Source organism: Thrips palmi, unplaced genomic scaffold (genome assembly GCF_012932325.1).
Source record: "Thrips palmi isolate BJ-2018 unplaced genomic scaffold, TpBJ-2018v1 HiC_scaffold_11, whole genome shotgun sequence".
Lineage (NCBI taxonomy): Eukaryota > Metazoa > Arthropoda > Insecta > Thysanoptera > Thripidae > Thrips > Thrips palmi.
Window position 1 is genome coordinate 2381963 of NW_023144622.1, and position 19599 is coordinate 2401561.

Below are 19599 nucleotides of genomic sequence, written 5' to 3' on the forward strand. Positions count from 1 at the left end.
TGGAAAGGCGCTACGCTGTGTCTGTCTCTCTCTGTTGCATGGCTCCGCTGCCAAGTCTCACACCATGTCCTTTTCTCTCTGTTGCAGGCGGCGAGTGCCTGGCGCCATGACGTGACGGCCAATGCGGCCGCCGCCCTCGCCGCGCGCCGCGGGGGCGCGCAGTGTTCGGTGGCGCGTGCGCCGCGTGTCCCCTTGCGTGCGTGTCCCCCGCGAGCCCCGCGCGCCATGCGAGCCACGCCGAGCCGGGCGCCGACGCGAGCCCCGAGGGCCCCGAGGCGCACCTCCTGCTGACTGGGGCCGCCATGCGGGCGCCCCCCGTCCACTGCCCTGGCGTCCTGGCGGGGGTGGTCCTGCTTCTGTTCGTGTCCCTGGGCGGCGGCAGCGGCGGCAGCGGCGGCCTCGGCGGCTCCGGCCCGGCGTCGTCCTCGTCGGCCTCGCTGCCCGTGCGCAAGATCTCCACAAGGCTGGCGCGCACCAAGTACGGCCTGCTGCGCGGCGTCATCCTGCAGCAGCAGCCCGTGGAGGCGTTCCTCGGCGTGCCGTACGCCACCGCGCCCCTCGGCTCGCTGCGCTACATGCCCCCCGTCACGCCGTCCATGTGGAAGACGCCGCGGCTCTGCGACGCCTTCTCGCCAGTGTGCCCGCAGCGCGCGCCCTCCATCGGCAACCGCACCGAGGCGCTGCTGGAGTTCCCCCGCGGCCGCCTCGTGTACCTCGAGAAGCTGCTGCCGCTGCTGGCCAACCAGAGCGAGGACTGCCTCTACATGAACATCTACGTGCCGCAGGAAGGTGAGTGTCCACGCCGCGCCACGCCGGGCACGCCGCCAGTCGACTCATTCCGAGCGTCGTTTTCGTCGCTCTGTCTCTCTCGCACCTGCACGGGACATCCTATGAGTGCGAGAAAGACAGAGCGACGAAAACGAATGTTGGAATTCCGTCGACGGGTCGCTAACGGTGTATCCGAACCTGGCGGCAGTGCGATCACACTGTCGAAACCGCACTGTGGTTCTAGTTCGACTTTCTGTCCCAATATTGGTAGCACCAGGCGTGAAGACCTATCTGCATTTCAGAGCGACCGAAAAACGCGCACCGCCCGCTTGATCCACTCCACTGGATAATCTTCAAGGGATAGCGTGACAGATGAAGCAGCTCAAGGCGAGCGGCGTGCCGAAGTAAAGGCCGTGCTGAAGGCTGCGTGGGGCCGCCCTTCGCCAGTGTGGGCGTTTGTGCCGCCCTGCAGACCGATTCCGAGAGTCGTTTTCGTCGCTCTGTCTCTCTCACACCCGTACGGGACGCCCCATGAGTGCGAGGGAGACAGAGCGACGGAGACGACTCTCGGAATCGGTCTGCAGGGCGCGGCGGGCGCTGCTGGGCCGTGGGCGACAGAAATGTCACGCAGCTGAGACTACTTTGTTGAGATGACGTCGGAACCCAACCCCGTTCCCCTCGCTGTTGTAAGAAACTCTTCGGGGCTGGTTTTGTCTCGCTCTTTTCCCAGTTCAGGCTACCCCCTCCCCTCCCCCTTTTCCCCTTCTCTCTCCCCCACTCCCAGCGACCGATACCGATATTATTTCAATGGCCCGTGATGGTTTGATCGGAGAAGTCGCGTCCCGAGTGGCTGGGAATCGTCACATTAAGATGGAGGGTGCTTCACCCGTTGCACCCCATCGAACACGCAGCCCCGCCGACGCGACAGGTGGCTTCAAGTAGCGCTTGGACTGGACCGGAGCCGTGGCCGCGCGGCCCGGCATTGTCGTAAAGATAATTTCCCACTGCCCGGCCGCGGCCTGCTGTCTTGAGCCTCATCCACTGTGAAACATTACTTGAGTACGAAACGAGCTCGGAAACACTGGAAAAAAGGTACGGAACGTCCTTGCTTGTTCCATGAATGTAAACGGGTAGTGGGCACTAAGTTTACCCTGGAGACATCCTCACTGTCTAGAGCAGTGGTTCTCAACCTTAGGGTCGCGACCCCAAGTGGGGTCGCGAAAAAATTTTAAGGGGTCGCGGCGAGGTAGCTGGGGTCGTGTTTTGGGCCGATTTTAAGCAGCCACTGCGTCTGATCCGAGGCGGGCATTTTGCTCCCTCAACCGGCAATTGGTCTTTGAACCTTCCTTTAGCATGCCTTTGTTACGGAGTGTGATTATCAGTCTTAGTTTGGGAGCAGTATTGTCTCAAAGTTTACCAAAACGGTCAGAAATGTCTTTGAAAAATCGTGTTTTGGGCCTATTTTAAGCAGCCACTGCGTCTGACCCGAGGCGGTATTTCGTCCTCCTTCAACGGGCAATTGGTCTTTGGACCTTCTTTTAGCATGCCTTTGTTACGGAGTGTGATTATCAGTCTTAGTTTGGGAGCAGTATTGTCTCAAAGTTGGCCGAAACGCTCAGTAATGTCTTTGAAAAATCGTTGTGCCTGTTTTGGTCAACTTTGAGACAATACTGCTCCCAAACTAAGACTGATAATCGCATTCCGTAACAGGGGCATGCTAAAGGAAGGTCCAAAGAACAATTGCCCGTTGAGGGAGCAAAATGCCCGCCTCGGTTCAGACGCAGTGGCTGCTTAAAATCGACCCAAAACATGATTTTTTAAAGACATTTCCGAGCGTTTTGGCCAACTTTGAGACAATACTGCTCCCAAACTAAGACTGATAATCGCATTCCGTAACAGGGGCATGCTAAAGGAAGGTCCAAAGAACAATTGCCCGTTGAGGGAGCAAAATGCCCGCCTCGGTTCAGACGCAGTGGCTGCTTAAAATCGACCCAAAACATGATTTTTTAAAGACATTTCCGAGCGTTTTGGCCAACTTTGAGACAATACTGCTCCCAAACTAAGACTGATAATCGCATTCCGTAACAGGGGGATGCTAAAGGAAGGTCCAAAGAACAATTGCCCGTTGAGGGAGCAAAATGCCCGCCTCGGTTCAGACGCAGTGGCTGCTTAAAATCGACCCAAAACATGATTTTTTAAAGACATTTCCGAGCGTTTTGGCCAACTTTGAGACAATACTGCTCCCAAACTAAGACTGATAATCGCACTCCGTAACAGAGGCATGCTAAAGGATGGTCCAAAGACCAATTGCCCGTTGAGGGAGCAAAATGCCCGCCTGGTCAGACGCAGTGGCTGCTAAAATCGACCCATGATTTTTAAAGCATTTCCGAGCGTTTTGGGCCAACTTGAGAAATCTGCTCCCAACTAAGACTGATAATCGACTTCCGAACAGAGGATGCTAAAGGATTCCAAAGCCATTTTTCGGGGGCAGGCGGTCAACGATGGCATGCTAAATCGGAGGCAGAAATGTCTCCAAAATTCCGGGATGCGTTTGGTAATTTTTCGGGAGACACAAAGCTCCTAAGCCTACAAGTTGAATCAAAGACCGCGATTCGTGAATTTTCGTGCACCCTCGTTTAAGGAGCGCCCCTGGCACGTCGCACCGGCACGATTTACGGATGGTCCCTTCTCGGAGTCGTCAGCCCCCGCGCCCCTGCGGCACGGCACGGCACGGTGGCGCCCTGCCGTCGCCCGCTGCGCCGAGCACGCTTGGCAGAATCCCAGTTCCCCTTCCTACTTACATGGCCCGCTGATTCTCAACAAACAAAATGGCGATAATGTGGAGACAGTGAAAGATGCGCTGCCGGCGGCGACGGTCTGGACTGCCGAAGGGAGGTGCGCAAATCGCTCGACACCGAAAAGACAAGCAAAATTTTGGACGAAATCTTGCGAGATCCAAAGACATCGCTTACCTTCAGGACACAAGCGGGGCTCGTCGCGTGCGAACGCTGCAGATGTGTGGGGTGGACTGGGTGCGGGTGCATCCAGCCACTGGAAAAGGCTGTCCCCGGTCCGCAGTGGCCGACATTCCTTTGCGCGGCCTCCCCCCCCCCCTCTCGGCACCGTCTTCTGTCGCCACCTTCTGACCTAATCCACCCCACTGTCTGCCCCGCCCCCTCCCTCGCCCGAACTCCGCCCTTTCGCGGAACAATCTTTCCGAGAGTTTTCCTCTGTTTTCGCAAAATACAATGTTTCATTTCCACTTGTGCTTTTTGGCACGGGCGCCGTGACCCCTGGAGGAGCGAGCAGCAGCGAGGGAGGCGTCAAAGGGATCCGCGTCCAGACTGATTCCCAGTCGTCGCTCTGTCTCTCTCGCACTCGTGGGGCGTGCCGTGTCGGTGCGAGAGAGACAGAGCGAGACTCTCGGAATCAGTCCTGCAGCCCAGCAGGCCGGCAGCAGCAACCAGATCCCCTTCTCCTTTTCTTTTTGCCTTCTTGTCCGTGCCGTTCTTGCTCCCTTGTCCATGCCAGCCCTTTCCAACCCGTTGCTGCCCGATCCCCCCCCCCTTCCCAAGACCCTCTGGTCCGCCTCCAGCGAAGCCTCCACCGTGCTCGCTGGAGGGCTTTAGGCCTCACTCCGGCCGGGCTGCAGACTGATTCCGAGAGTCGTTTTCGTCGCGCTGTCGTCGCTCTCGCACCCACACGTGACGCCCCGCGAGTGCGAGAGAGACAGAGCGGCGAAGACGACTCTCGGAGTGAGTCTGCTGGGCGGGCTGGGGCGGCTTGGTGGGCCGTACGGCTACTCGTGCGCAAGTTTTTAATGAGCACCCGTCACCGCGTCGTCAGGGAGTCACGGAGTCAGTAGGGAGCGAGGACGGGGACACCAGGGAGCGACACAGCGCCGCACCGCAAACCTCGCCGCGATGGGGGGATTAATTTTGCGCCGAGCCGGATGTGTCCTCTCAAGACCCTACCGAGCTTCCGCTTCGCGATAAGAACAAAAACTCTAGTATTATGACTGGTGATCGAAGGGTTCTCAGTCACGGTAAAAATAGTTCCTGGGTTTTCCAGGGAGCCTATGGTGAAGACATGGGCGATTTCCACGGAGTTTCTCAATGAAAATGCATCAAAAGGAAAGAAAAATTTACAAATTTGTATAAAATTGATACTGTGTCGCTTTAAAGGACTTCAAAAGTTCAGTTTGACACGACAACTTCTCTAAGCACTTTTAAGTGAAAGAGGAACCTTCAAGAGTTTCCTTACACTCTTAACCAGTCATTTACTCGCCCTGCGGAGAGGCAGAGACACCAGTTACTCCACCCGCCGTGGAAAAATGTCAGAGTAGCCTCGGGGTATATAGGCGAACATCAAAATAATTGGGCTGGATCGGGCCGAGTAAAGTTTTGCGTCTGCTGCCTGCAGTCTTGTTGTTGTTGTTTTTTTGTTTTTGATGAGTTCTCCGGTCCTGCATGCTTGCGACCCCAACACCACCCAGTTGTAACTTCTCAAGTTTCCCGCGCGTAAAACATGACCGGGAACGGCAAGGGTCCAGGGCGCAGCGGGCTGTGTCCTCCTCGTCGCTCTGTCTCTCTCGCACTCATGGGACGCCCCATCAACGTGCGAGAGAGACAGAGGGGACTCTCGGACTACTGGGCTGAGGGCAGCAGCCCGGGGCCCGATGCTCGGATAGCGGCACGGGTTTGGGTTTGAAAAGGGGGGGGGGGCAGGATGGGCTTTAAGGGGCGGGAAACCCTCCGCCCTTTGATTTGTCAGTGCGAAGCTCCACTGTGAAAGGGTGGGGTTGGCGGTAGCCCCCTCTTTTGTCTGCTGCGGGGTTTGCGCCGGAACTGTCCTTGGCCCACAAGCGAATCCAGGTATCGGCACGCACATGCTAATTCTTTTTTTATCAGTGTGCCTTCCTCCCCCTCCCCCTCCCCCCTCCCCCCACTCGCCGTCGAGGAATGCCCAGTCGCCGGTCGAGGGCCCTGAAACTGTTTTATGCGCCGTAAGGAGAACTGACCGGAATTCTCACAATGGGGAGCGCGTGCTCGTGAGGGAGGGGAATGGGTGATGATGGAGCGCCTGGGTCTGCTGCCAGCAGGTCGGCGGCTGTGCCTGGCCGGGCCTGGCTGGGCCTGCCTCGGCCTGGCTTGCCTGCAGACCGATTCCGAGAGTCGTTTTCGTCGCTCTGTCTCTCTCGCTCCTGTAAGGGACGACCCATGAGTGCGAGAGAGACAGAGCGACGCCTCTTGGAATCAGTGTGCTGGCTACGTCGCCGTGGGGAGGGGCTGGTCCACTGCGTAACCCAGGACAAGGAGCCAGGGCCCTGGAGCCCTCACTGGAGCCCTCGCACGCGTTGGAGGAGGTCCACTGGAATCAGCTAATACCAGCGCAGCGAAGTCGTTGCTTAAACCAAGAAAAATTTCTTTTGTGATTCAGGAAGAAGTTTTCCTTGCTGTAATTTTTTTTTCCAGCGTTCGGGGTGTAGAGTCCGGAAGATCCCAAAAACATGAGCCTCACTACAAGCTCCTTTTTCGTCCTTCTTGTTTCCTTGTTTGGTTGTTTTCGCGCGTCCCGCCCCGTGACCCCAGATTGGGCCTGGGCCGGGCCACAGCACGGCCGCACGCAGCGAGGCAGCCGCGAAGCGCTGTCTGCCCGGATTATCCGCCCCGCTGACTCCCACGCCAGCCAGCCCTCCCGCCTGCAGAGTCCCTCTCTGTCTCTCTCGCACTCACGGGGCGTCCCGTAGGGGTGCGAGAGAGACAGCGCGACGAAAACGACTCTCGGAATCCCGGCCGGCCTGTTCGTCTCGAGACGAGGGTCGGCGAGGCCCGGCGGGAAGGGCTATTATCACTACTGGCTGCCCTAATACAGCGACTGCATAGCCCTTGATGCAGGCCGCCCCGGGCTAGCCGGCCCCGGCTGCGGAACTTCTGAAAAAAAAAAAAAAACTGAAAAGAAAAACTGGAAAAACCAGGAACCGTTTTTTTTGTACGCTCGCGCATCGAGTGCGTTGCGTGGGCCGCGTCGTGTTTTAATCAGATGGAGAGCGCCAAGGCCGTGCCGCGTTGCGTTTCCCTGCTGGCACACTGGAAGAATCAGCTCCACGACCTTGGCAGTGCCGTGCCACGGCGCCACGGCCTTGGCAGTGCAGGCGCGCCGCGTGCTGTGCCGCTGCCGCGCTAACGCTTTAATCTTCCAAATCTCCGGGCAGACGTGCTAACTTTCTCGCCAACATGGACAATAAATATTCCAAAATTGGTGGCAGTGGCGCTGCGTGCCACTGCGTGCTTATGGTGTACCCGCTGCGTGGCGCCGCAAGGCGGCAGGGCGCTGCTGCACTACGTTATCAACTTATCGCCAAGTTTGCCGCGCGCTCGATTCGGCGGGAAATCGCCTGTTTGTTTAAAATTATTTCCCGAGCTTCGGTGGCGCTCGGTTCCGGTTTCCCCGCTTCTGGGGTGAAATCGATGTGCAGCCCGGAGCAATGGTAGTTCGCAGAAACGTTTCGCTCCCTGCTACGCCACTGCAAACGAGTGGAAATCAATCAAGTACGGAAAGTGGTGATTTGAGGTGCGATGCCGTTGTGGTCTTCCTTTCAAAATTCGAAGCAGCACTGTTGGCTGTTCAAAATGTTGAGCAGGAAGATAGTGCAATTAATGTATGTTTTCACTCTAAGTGTCGTACGAAAAACTTCCTCGGCTCCGGTGCATTCGAGGACTTTTTTGTAAAAGTGCTCCATCGTGTTGCTGCAGGTCTCGACGACAGGTCTCTGATAAGCTTCGGATCCCTTTTTCGTGGACTTTTGTTTTTGTTGGCCGATGGAGGGCGTCCTTTTGTTGTTGACGATGCGCCCCGCGCATGTAACGACACTCAATTGACACTCAGTCGGCGCGCTTCGGCGACGCGATGAGGTACTTGCCATTCGAGTCATTTCGGATCATTGTCCGCCCGACATCGCCGTCCCAGTGTCGCCCCATTCACACGCACTTACACTGTACCGCCCCAGCGCTTCGTTAGCTCTGTCTCTGTCTCTCCCCCGGTCTGTCTGTCCCTCTCTGTCTCTGTCTCTTCCGTCTGTCTCGTCTCTCTCTCTCTCTCTCTCTCTCTCCTCCGCTCCCCCTACCCTTTCGACTCACTCTGTTGCACCCACACTGTAGCGCCGTTTTAACCACCACTAGCTTCATCCCTCCTCCTATCCCCCCCCCCCCCGTGCAACCGCTTACCGCCGCTTCCCGTCCATCTCGCCCCAATTTTCCAATTTCCTGCGCTGCACAGTGGCGTGACGAGACCCCCGGCAAATGACCCAAAATCAAAGCGGCACTACACTACACTGGGGCGTCCCCTACGGGCGCGAGGGAGACGGCGACGAGAGCGACTCTCGGAATCAGTCTGCTGACGAGGACCGGGTGAGAGGACGTGCGAGGGGCGGTCCCGGGGGGCGGGGTAGGGGGATGCAAAGCGGTGGGTTATTGGAGTAACTACCTGGGCCGGGCTTCGGCTTGGCTTGCGCCGCCTCGGCCGGGCGACGCCGCCGCTCGCTGCCAGGCACAATGGGAGGTGGCGCTATTACCGCCTACTGCTTGCTCGGCTTGCCAGCGAGGAGAGTGACTATCACCAAGTTTTGCTCGCATGGTGGGACCTCCCCCCCTCCTCCCCCCCCCCCCTCTCTCTCTCTCTCTCCCGCACCCCACCCACTCCAGCCCGCCAGCCCACCCTTTCTCTGCATATTCGGACCCCTTTTTCGGCCGCTTCTCCCCTTTCGCTCGGGCCGCCTGCGAAGTCAGGCGTAGGCAACGCGCTGTGCCTTACAGTGAGGCGGGTTGCCTACCCTTCATCTGGCAGGCGTTCTGCATACATTGTCCGCTCCACTTGCCTCTCTCTCTCTCTCTCTCTCTCTCTCTCTCTCTCTCTCTCTCTCTCTCTCTCTCTCTCTCTCCACGTGTCGCTCATTCGTGGAAGTCCTCCCCGTCCTCTCTGAAACAGAGGAAAACCGCTAATATTTCTTTTAATCCAAGACGTGCTCGGAAAAGAAACGGTTCTTGAGTGGGTTCTTTACTTTTATATTCGAGGGGGCCATTGTCCGCAAATTGCGTTCATTAGAATAAGATGTCGTTTGCATAATGGCGTTATTTCGGCCGTTTGGCTGTTATCTCGCGCCGCCCGGCGTTTTGTCGTCGAGACGGTCTCTTTCAATAACGTCCTCGAGGCTGCAACGCGCGGCATCCACTGCCATGATGAAAGTTTTCTCCATCACCAAAGAAATTTGACGAAACCTCTGAAAGATTCAATGGATTATCAGACGTTTGACTGTTGGCGAGTTATTTAACTTTATGGTAAAACAGCTCCTCCTCCCAACTACTACAGTTACCCTTATTCCAAGTCAATGTCCTCTCTTTCCAAAAATTTTGGATGCGACCTATTGGCTGACACCCCGTCGCCCCGCCAGCCCTGCACTCATCCACTCTGCGTGGGAACCAGGTCGGGCCGACCGGGGACCAGAGGTATTCGCAGGTCCGTGTGGGAATCAGGCCGCAGACTGAGCCCGAGCGTCGTTTTTCGTCGGCCTGTCTCTCTCGCACTCACGGGGCGCCCCGCACAGGTGCGAGAGTGACAAAGCGACTCTCGGAATCAGTCTGCCGGGCGGGCGGCGTGACTGCGTTACTATTCGCAGGTCCCCCGGCGCGGCGAATGAAGGGGAAAGAGACGGAGAGAGTGGAGCGGAGTGGAGCCAGCTCGCGTTATTCGCACGTCCCTAGGCGCCCACCACGAGCGCACTGGGGGGCGCCGTGCCGTGGCGTGCCGCGTGCCGGGGCAGTCTCAGCGGAGGGGCCCTCCACGCCCCGCCACGCCCCGCCCCGCCCCGCCCCGCCTGTTCTCATGCAAATAACGCCCGCCCCGGCCGAACGCGCACTCCGCGTATGGCTGTCCTATCCTCGTGTGTGCGCGGCCGAGTGTGTGCGTGTGTGTGTGTGTGTGTGTGTGTGTGTGTGTGAGTGAGTGTGTGTCTGTGTGCGAGTGGGTGGGTGGTGCGCGCGCGCAACCATAGCATGTGTGTATGAGTAAAGTAGATAATCGGATGCACTGTCAAAAAAAACATCGAGAAGTGTCGGATCCCTTTTGGAGGGGGAAAGGGGTCGGGGAACTAGGGAGAACTGAAACCCTTTTTCTTCTCTGCATGCTACTATCACTTTCACCTGACCCTCCTCTCTCTCTCTCGCTCTCCCCGAGCTGCTAAGGGCCGTCGCGCTGTGGCGGCAATGTGGTCAGCACACGCAGCTGCTGGCCCGGGCCGCTGGGGCAGGCGGCCACTCGGCGTCCTCTCGGCGGCCCGACGACACCACATTTAAAGCAGCCTCGCCGAGCCTCGCCCTGCCGCCGTGCTGTGCGGCTCGCCTGCAGACTCATTCCGAGAGTCGCGCTGTCTCTCTCGCACTCGCGGGGCGCCTCACAGGTCGGAGGGAGACGGCGCGACGAAAGCGACTTTCTCGGAATCAGTCTGCCGGCCGCACACGGGCAGCACGGTCCGGCCGAGGTAGGCCAAGGCGGTCCTACCTCCCCCTGCTTTTACATACATGAATACATTGGGCTGCTGTACGCTGGCACGCACGTACGCACACACACTCACACACACACACACACACTCACAGGCACGCACAGGCCGTCGAGCTGGGCGGGGCAGCTCCAATTGGCGATTTGCGAACGACCAAGGGGAGGTGGTTTGGGGCAAGGGTCCGGCTGGCGTGCTCATCCGCACGTCCCGCCCTACTGCCCTCTCTGTCGGCCCTTGCAGGCCTGCCCCAACCCCGCCCCGCCCCGCCCCGCCCCGCCCCGCCCCGCCCGCCCCGCCCCGCCCCGCCCCGCCCCGCCCTCGCCCATTGTCCCGCAAGACTCGGTGCTGGGCTGCAGGCTGGCCGGGCCGGCGGCAGGGAGCACGTCCACACCACTGCTAGAAACAGCAGCCTTCCCACTCGGCCGCTGGGAGCGAATATTGGAATACTCTGACGTGAGGCGGCCGCGTCGCGTCCGTCCGGGAAATCACACCTCAGTGAGGAGAAGCGAGAGGGTGATTGCGCGAGGCGAGGCTGCGGCTTGGTTCGTGGAACAGGAACGTCGGGCAGAGGGGCACTGCACACTGATTCCGAGAGTCGTTTTCGTCGCTCTGTCCTTCCAGCACCTATACGGGACGTCCCATGGGTGCGAGAGGGACACAGAGCGGCGAAAACGACTCTCGGAATCAGTCTGCTGGTCTGGGCACGATGTGGGTCGCTCTGTGCCGCTGTCCCATGTGGTTTCAAGCTCGTGAGAGGTCTCATTGAATATAACGCCCGGGGTAATATGATTACCTTGCAGAGGTCGCGGAGCGGCGCTGGCGCAGTCGCTGTGTAAGTGCAGAGCGCTTGTGTGTGAGTGTGCGGCCCAGTCTGTCGCCCAGTGTATGGCCCCAGACCAAGCGCAGAGGTCGAGGAAACAACCCTCTTCCTCCCCCCCCCCTCCCTCTCTGTCTGTCTGTCCCTCTCACACACGCACACTGGAAAAACCTTGAAATTGTTCTTTGAGTGACTTTAGATACTTTGGGATAGTACATTATAACAGACATAGAATAGTACAAGCCGCTCATTAAGGTGTCATCCAGCTCGTACTCTTGAGCCCAGAAACCGAAGGGCTGCCGAAGGGCTGCCGAAGAGCTGCCGATGGGCTGCCAAAGAGCTGCCGAAGGACGAAGGGCTGCCGAAGGGCTGCCGAAGTGCTGCTGAAGGGCTGCCGAAGTGCTGCTGAAGGGCTGCCGAAGGGATGCCGAAGGACGAAGGGCTGCCGAAGTGCTGCTGAAGGGCTGCCGAAGGGATGCCGAAGGGCTGCCGAAGGGCTGCCAAAGGGCTGCCGAAGGGATGCCGAAGGGCAAAGGGCTGCCGGAGGACGAAGGGCTGCCGAAGGGCTGTCGAAGGGCCTTCCACGTTCCGCAGAAAGGAAGGACTCCATTTGCATTTCATTTCCATGCTGATGGCGGCGCAACTTTTAATTCACGTTCTGACCGCGAGGGCGCACTGCGAGCGCCACTGGGCGCGCCAGCAGACCGATTCCGAGCGTCGTTTTCGTCGCTCTGTCTCCCTCGCACTCGTGGGGCGTCCCGTGTGGGTGCGAGAGAGACAGATCGACGAAAACTACTCTCGGAATCAGTCTGCAGGGCTGCGCAAGGGCCGCGCCGAGGGCTGCGCCAGGGCCCTGCCAAGGGTCGAGCGAGACGAGGACGACGAAGACTTATCGAGATGCGAGATGGACTGGGGTGTGATTCCGCCGTCACTTTATTGAGTTGCCTTCACTTGCAGCCGACGGTCGGGCCCACGGTCGGGCCGGGCCGTTTCAGTCCGCGGCTCTCTCGACCCTCACAGAGCGAGGCGTGCACGGGCCGCCCTCGTCTGTCCGTCTGTCTGTCTGTCGGCATGTAGATATCGATGTTGACGGCAATTCCATACGGGCCCTTTTTGGGTGCCGCCACGCGTGTCCGTCTCTGAGCGACCCCCGGGGGGGCCTTGGAGGCCCTCGGGGCCCTGGGAGACTTGACCTTCGTGCGTGGGGCCCCTCGGTGAGGGGCGTCTGAGGCCGGCCGCCCGGGCGTCGCTGGGAACCTGCAGGCTGATTCCGAGGGTCGTCTTTCTCTCTCGCGCACTCATGGGGCGTCCCGTACAGGTGCGAGAGAGCCTCGGAATCGGTTCGCCGGCAGGACACCTGTCTGGCGGAACACCTGCCGTTGTCGTGCTTATAATTGACAATCCCGTTTGCGGCCGGGGAGCCGAGACGCGAAGGGTGGTGATTTGGGTCCGCGGGCTGAGCCCTCAGCCCTAGGCCCTCGGGCCCGAGGAAGGGAAGGATGGCGTGTGCAAGGATGCCCTGTCCCCGAGCCGGAAAGGGTGGCTTTTGACAGCTTCAGCCCTCAGACAGCCGCGAGCGTACGCACCCCCACTCCCTTCCCCGCAGCATCATCTCCTTTCATCTTGTGCCATCTCTCTCTCTGCTTGCCTGACTTTCGAGCCCCTTCCCGCCCCCTTCTCTCTCTCTCCTACTTGGTTCGCGCAACTTAGCGCGAATCGTTTCCTTTGCTCTGCAGATGTGAATTGACCCAACTTCAATCCCACAGCAAGGCGCGCAAATGACGGCCCGAAGACGCAAACGCAGCCACCATGATGCGGCCCGTTTTCTTGCAGTAGCAACCTAGTAGCGCAGTGGTTAGAGTGCTGCGTTTCTGACTGGCAGGTCTCGGGTTCGAGACTAGTACCATGAGCATATTTTTCGGCAGAGGCAACCGACTTCTTGACGAGGTTTATTCGGAGAGGATTGAGTACCAGCGCTGGCAGTGCGGGCACCATGATCCGACGGTAGCTCAGTGGTTAAGAGCACGTTGTGGAAAGCGGCAGATCCCGGGTTCGGGACCGGTAGTATATACAATTTTTTCGGCCACCAATTGCTTGGGGAGGTATATCCAGAGAAGATTGGGTACCGGCGCTGGCAGGGCGGGTGCCATGGCGACCCGGTGGCTCAGTGGTTAAGAGCATGATGTGGGAAGCGGCAGGTCCCGGGTTCGGGACCGGTAGTCTACACAATTTTTTCGGCGACCAATTGCTTGGGGAAGTATATCCACAGAAGATTGGGTACCAGCGCAGGCAGGGCGGGTGCCATGGCGGCCCGGTGGCTCAGTGGTTAAGAGCATGATGTGGGAAGCAGCAGGTCCCGGGTTCGGGACCGGTAGTATACACAATTTTTTCGGCGACCAATTGCTTGGGGAGGTATATCCAGAGAAGATTGGGTACCAGCGCAGGCAGGGCGGGTGCCATGGCGGCCCGGTGGCTCAGTGGTTAAGAGCATGATGTGGGAAGCAGCAGGTCCCGGGTTCGAGACCGCTCAAAGTACCATTTTTTCGGGACCAGATTTCTCGAACGGCAGCTCAAGAGGAGTTGCGACATCGCCACCGACAAGCTGGTTCGGTGGCTGAGCGGTCAGGGTAGAGGAGTTGACTAGACTCGGCACTCGGGGTCGCGGGTTCAAATACCCAATGTGACCCCTCTGAGGTAAGGCCTCTGAATCTGGACTCTCACTGTACCACAGAAACCGCGCGCACTTCGGGTGGGCCAGCCTAATACGAACCCACTAATCTGTCGAATTGCGCGGCAGGGAGCGTCGGATGAAGGCCCGGTTCCCATAAGAACACCGAAGCTGATCGGCGGGTCTCCTTGAGACTTTCGTATTGCCACTTTTTGCCGCCGATTTTTTCGTTTTTTTGTTGAATATTTTTATTTAATTTTTTTTTAGGTAGGCGAACTATAGGTAGGCGAAAAATGGCAATATTTTATTGAATATTTTTATTCAATATTTTTATTAGGTAGGCGAAATATAGGTAGGCGAAATAGACAGGAAGGCGAACATTTAGGTAGGAGAAATGAACAACTCCCCAATCTTCACTATACGACTTTTAGAGTGCAAGAGATGCTCTCAGAAAATCTGGGAGAATTTTATCAAATGTGATACACGTTGCTCTTGGTTTCGGAATTCGTTTTTACAGTGATGTGGTTTGACGATACGCACACTGCCCCCACGGAAAGTAGTCCGGGCCGCCCAGCGCCGTTTATCGCGCGCGGTCGAGTCGTGGAGGCGGGAAAAAGTATTGAGATTAAATTTCCATGGCGCTCCATGCCAAGAAGGCCCTAATTTTTCTAAACGAATAAGGCGTCCGTCCTAGTAATCTACTTAAGTTTGCTGGATGGAGTGGCCTGGCGGGAGCGGGGCGGGGCGTGGTAGGGCCCAACTTTAAATATGAAGTGCCCTGGATTTCCCCGTGGTCCGGCCGAGAGGAATGGGCCGCGATGTTTCCAGTGTAACTCGTGCGGTTAAATGGCACAGAATGGGGCGTGGGACGCCTCGCAGGACCAGCCCTGGCCCTTTGGCCCTATGGGAGGAAGACTAATTCGTTTGGCAGCGTCGCCCCGCCATGCCTTGCAGCGACCCGCCGATGCAGGGCGGCTGCTGCAAGGCATGGCAAGCAGGCCTGCCCACCATCGGGCCACCTCCCGTGACGTCATAGTGACGTCACGGCGAGCACCAATCGAGTTCGGGCGTGTTTCTGTCTCGCCAAATCACAATACACGGTACCTGGTTTCCCCAGGAGGCCTATAGTGGAGACGATGGCGATTTCCAGGGAGTTCCTGGGAAAACCAGGAACCTTTTTTTAACGTGTAGGTTCACGGTGATCAGGTGTCCTTGACATTTTCCTCTCTCTCCTGTTCCAGGTGAGATGCCAATGCCGGACCGAGGCCCAGCCCGGCCGATGGGGCTGACTTGCTGTGGCGCTGATAACGGTTTGAGCTTGACGCGGCCGAATCGGGCGATGGACATCGACGCGGCCAGTGGAGTTGCGCGCGTTCGAGGTCGCGGTGGAGGACTCGGCAAGAGGAAACTCGGCTCGACACGATAACCCGGCCTGGCCCGGCCTGGCCCAACCCGCCACTACATTATTTCTCCGCCCTGCAGAACCCTGCACCGCGACACCGCGACCTCCAAAGTTGGTCGCCGGGATCCGAGGGCTCCGGCCTGCCTTCGGCTTGCCCCGTCGATTAGGCCGGGCTGCAATTAACAGGCTATCGGGCATCTCCGAGGCGACACCGCGGCCTCTGCAGACTGAGAGTCGCCTTCGTCGCTCCGTCTCTCTCACACTCATGGGACTTTCCGTATGGGTGCGAGAGAGACAGAGCGACGATAAAAAGGACGACTGTCGGAATATGTCCTGGTGGAACGGTGATAGTGATTCGGCCGGACGCGTTCTGTCTCCGTCGCGCCGCTACGACGCGCCCCGTGAGTGCGAGAGAGACAGAGCGCGGAATGGACCGGCGGCCCGATTCCCGCACATCCTCTGGGTGTGATCCACGGCGCGGCTCGTGGCGCCAAGTCCGTGAATGTTTGATGGCAACGGTGCCGGCCGGTGCCCCTCCCCCCCAACCCACCCCTGTATCGCCTGAGACAAAGGCCTGTTTTACGAGGAGAGTAAAAGTTTGATCGTAACGCGACGTGTTGTGGAGACTGGCCGCCACTCCCCGGCCAGCGCGAGCCTCGGGGCTACTTCCGGTCGCCTTCTGCACCGTGCCGCCTCGCCCCACCACGCACAGTGGGCCAGAGGGCCGGTGGAGGCGGTCAAAACCCCAGACGCCTTTCGAGCTCCAGAGTCACTGAATGAGACTCGAACCGAACGTGTGACCCCACCAATGGATTCCTCGTTCGCAGAGCAATCCATTGGTGGGGTCACACGTTCGGTTCGAGTCCTGCCTTGCGACTCTGGAGCCCGAAACGCGTCTGGGGTTTTGGCCGCCTCCACCGGCCCTGGCCCACTGTGCGTCTTCGGGGTGGTGGGCGGAGGCGCCGGGTGTCTGGGGGGGACTGGGTCAGCACGGCCAGCATCGAGGCTGCCAGTGTGCTGCCAGTGCTGCGGGTCTCCCTTCCAGTGGCGTGGCAATTCCCGACAGCTAATGGTGGCAAGCAGGCCAAGCGGGCCAAGCGGGGGCGGCTCTGCTCGCCGCGCGGCCCGGGCGGGTCGGGTACCCGGCCGTGATAATAACTCCATTTCAGGGAAGTGAACAACTTTTAAATTTCTCCGCCACGGAGCCCCGCGCTTGGCTCCTCTGCTCCGCCCGGCCTGGCGCTGGCGGCGAAGGGAAGCCGTGATGGGTGGCGGAGATGGTGCGTTCGCCCGCAGGGTGAAAATAGCGAAAAATAAAAAAAAATGATAAAATGATAGCGAATGCGGAGGCCTGCTCCGACTACCCAGCGATTTTTCAGAGGGGTGACTTCCCTGTGACGTGAATTTCACTTTGCCACCGCACTTTAAAAGTCTAACGAAGCAACACTAACACCGTTTCTTTATGGATAATCAAAAAAAAAATTGAGTGAACGATATTATGGAGCTTTGTTTTCTTCGCATCTTCTAGTGAACCAAAGGAAGCCGAAAAGATTTGTAATATGGATCAGTTGACCTAAACATGTTCAAAGGCCTATTATTTTGCCGATTATTGTTGGCATCAGGTATGCTCAGACTTCTTAGCCAATTTCACAATGACAAAATCCCCTTGAAGTTGAGCTCATGCCTGATGCCACTGTACTTTTTGTCCTTAATTTTTGCCATATCTGTCTGTAAAACAAAACCGGTTTCAAAAACTCGGGTCGGCGTGCACACACAGTGTACAGTGCAGCAGCCAGACTGCGGGTGACCCTTGTGTGCGGGCCGATGCTGGCGGCCCCGCCTTGCCCTGCCTCCTCGACAGGAAATTTGCTGGACTTGAGTCTCTTCCCCGATACGCGATGGCCGATGCTAGATTGTGTTTCCGTTTCCTCTGGATGGTCCGAGCTGCGCCGGGCAGGACCTCCCCTCCCCCCCCCCTCTCCCCGGACCGCCCCTTTGATACGGCGTAGCGGGAAAAAGTTTGCTCTAAAAAGTCGGTCAGGTCCGCGTGCCTTTCCTTTCGGCCGTTGCAGTATCGTTGTTGAGGGCATGCCGTGCATACGGCAGCAGCACGACGCGACCACGCCGAAAGTTAAAATATTTTTTGCCTCTCGTTTCTCTTTCTCTCTCTCTCTCTCTCTCTCTCTCTCTCTCTCTCTCTCTCTCTCTCTCTCTCTCTCTCTCTCTCTCTCTCTCACGCGCACGTCATTCCTGTTGCGTGAAATTATGCCGTCCGTGTAAGCATTGTGCGGACAGCACCATTTTTTGCCCCCCCCTCTCTCTCTCTCTCTCTCTCTCTCTCCCTCTCTCTCTCTCTCTCTCTCTCTCTCTCTCTCTCTCTCTCTCTCTCTCTCTGGCATTGATGTTGTGCCTGGGCGCGGCGTCGCGGGGTAGTGGCGCGCTGTGTGTGTGCCGGTTTGCAGTGTACGCACGATTTCACTGGAGCCCCCGATATCGACCTTTTTTCTTCCCCTTTTTTTCGTGTCCTTTTTTTATTATTTGTGCTGCTTTTCTTTCCGCTTGGCCCCATCTAGATAGCGCAGCCTCCATTCATAACGCTACTTGATGACGAGGTGCTCTAGGGGACTCGCACGCCCCGCCCCCCCCCCCCCCCCCCCACCCGGCCCCGCCCGGCCCCGACCCCCCCCGCCCCGCCACGCCCCACCGCACCCCGCCACGCCACGCATCAGCTAAGAGGTTTGTGGTGTTTCGCCGTGTCACTCGCCCGGCATTTATCACAGCGTAAATTTCAGTTATGCCTCCGGCGCCTGAGTGCCGCCAAGCCGGAGCCGCCACTCAAAACGGACTTTCCTGATTTTGAGCCGCGGTTCACTTGAAATCAGTGCACTGGCAGCCCTCTTTTCCGGCCTGTTTCCTTCATTGCATTGTCCACCCCAATACCCCCGGAAGCTCCGTATCGGAAAACTCCAGAAGATTTGATTTCCAAAACGACTTTTTTTTGTATTACACCTGATAACCTTTGCTCGAAATTGAAACATTGTGATGTACCTGGAATTTTTCGAGGACCAAAGGCATTTTGTTTTTCAAACAGGTTCTCCAGAAATTTCCAGCATTATATTTTTTTTTACAATGAAAGGAAAAAGTGCGTCGCCCGAGGCCGCTTGGATGCGGGCAAAAGCAGCAAAGTAACTGTAGGGCTGGTTGGAGAGGTCGTCGGAATGGGCCTTGTCGATTTATTCTCTTTCCTTGTTTTTTTCTTTCTCTCTCTCTCTCTCTCTCTTTTTCTTTTCCAGTCGGACGAGGCCATGAGTCCACGAAGGACGGCCGCCCGCTCGCTACATCTCCGATCGCGGCGGGGAATTCAATACCTCACAGATACCGCGCAGCAGGGCGAAGCAGGGCTGCAGCCTCACTGTAATTGGAGGCTGATTTATGTGGATGCCCGAGTTAAAAAGCGCCAGCCCCGCCCCGCCCCACCCCCCGCCCCGCCCCGCACAAACACTGTCGCGTCTGCCCTCCGCCTCGCTTCGAGGCCCGGGGCCAGCCCAATGATAAGGGCAACGCCGTCTGTCCTTGCGAAGCTGTCTCCACGCCCCGCCGCCGCACAGTGGGCCAGAAGACCGGTGGAGGCGGCCAAAACTCTAGACGCGTTTTGAGCTCCAGAGTCGCTAAATGGGACTCGAACCGAACGTGTGACCCCACCAATGGATTCCTCGTTCGGTGAGCAATCCATTGGTGGGTTCACACGTTCGGTTTGAGTCTTGCTTGACGACTTTGGAGCTGAAAACGCGCCTGGAGTATTGGCCGCCTCCGCCAGTCTTCTGGCCCACTGTGTGCCGCCCAGGGTAGGCAAAAGACGACGGAGCTAGTCACATCCCACCCGCTAGGTGCACCTGCTGCTCGCTCCTCCGGTACCAGTGTTGTTTCAGCTCGTGTGTGCGCCCGGGATCGGGTGGATTTAGGTCCAGCAGCTCGCAGCCTTGCAGCGCCCCTTGCAGGTGCAGGGTCCGTGAGGGTCCCATCCACCCGAGAAGGCGGAGAAGCGACTCTAGTTGGGTCCTTCTGCTTCAATTCCGTAGTGCATTGCAGTCTTTCATTTGTATCTGCATGCAGTGCGGAAGTGAGGTGGAAGAGACCTGAAAAGCGTCAGGCCGCACCGCCGGGCCGCTGGACCGTTGGACCGCACCGGGATAGCCGACCGACGAACCCGCACCGAACAGCAGCACTATCTCCGCACTGGACGAGTCGCCTTCCAGGACCTCGTTGACGTTGAACAAGAAGAAAGAAGAAACCAATACGATTCCATGAAAACCTTCAAGTCGCAAGGGCACAACGTGTTTATGAAAAAACAGTATCATAAAGAATGATGATTAACTATTGTCGCTTGTTGA

At 58.1% G+C, this 19599-nt stretch overlaps 1 protein-coding gene across 1 annotated transcript in view; it reads left to right on the forward strand.

Annotated features, from left to right (window-relative positions):
• The first annotated feature begins 487 nt into the window (after positions 1–487).
• LOC117639674 (neuroligin-1) overlaps positions 488–19599 on the forward strand; it is a 90389-nt gene continuing 71277 nt past the window's right edge. Inside the window, exon 1 of the mRNA XM_034375549.1 lies at positions 488–789. Within this exon, the coding sequence (XP_034231440.1) occupies positions 576–789 (214 nt within the window). The 5' untranslated portion in view covers positions 488–575. The remainder of the gene's footprint in view (positions 790–19599) is intronic.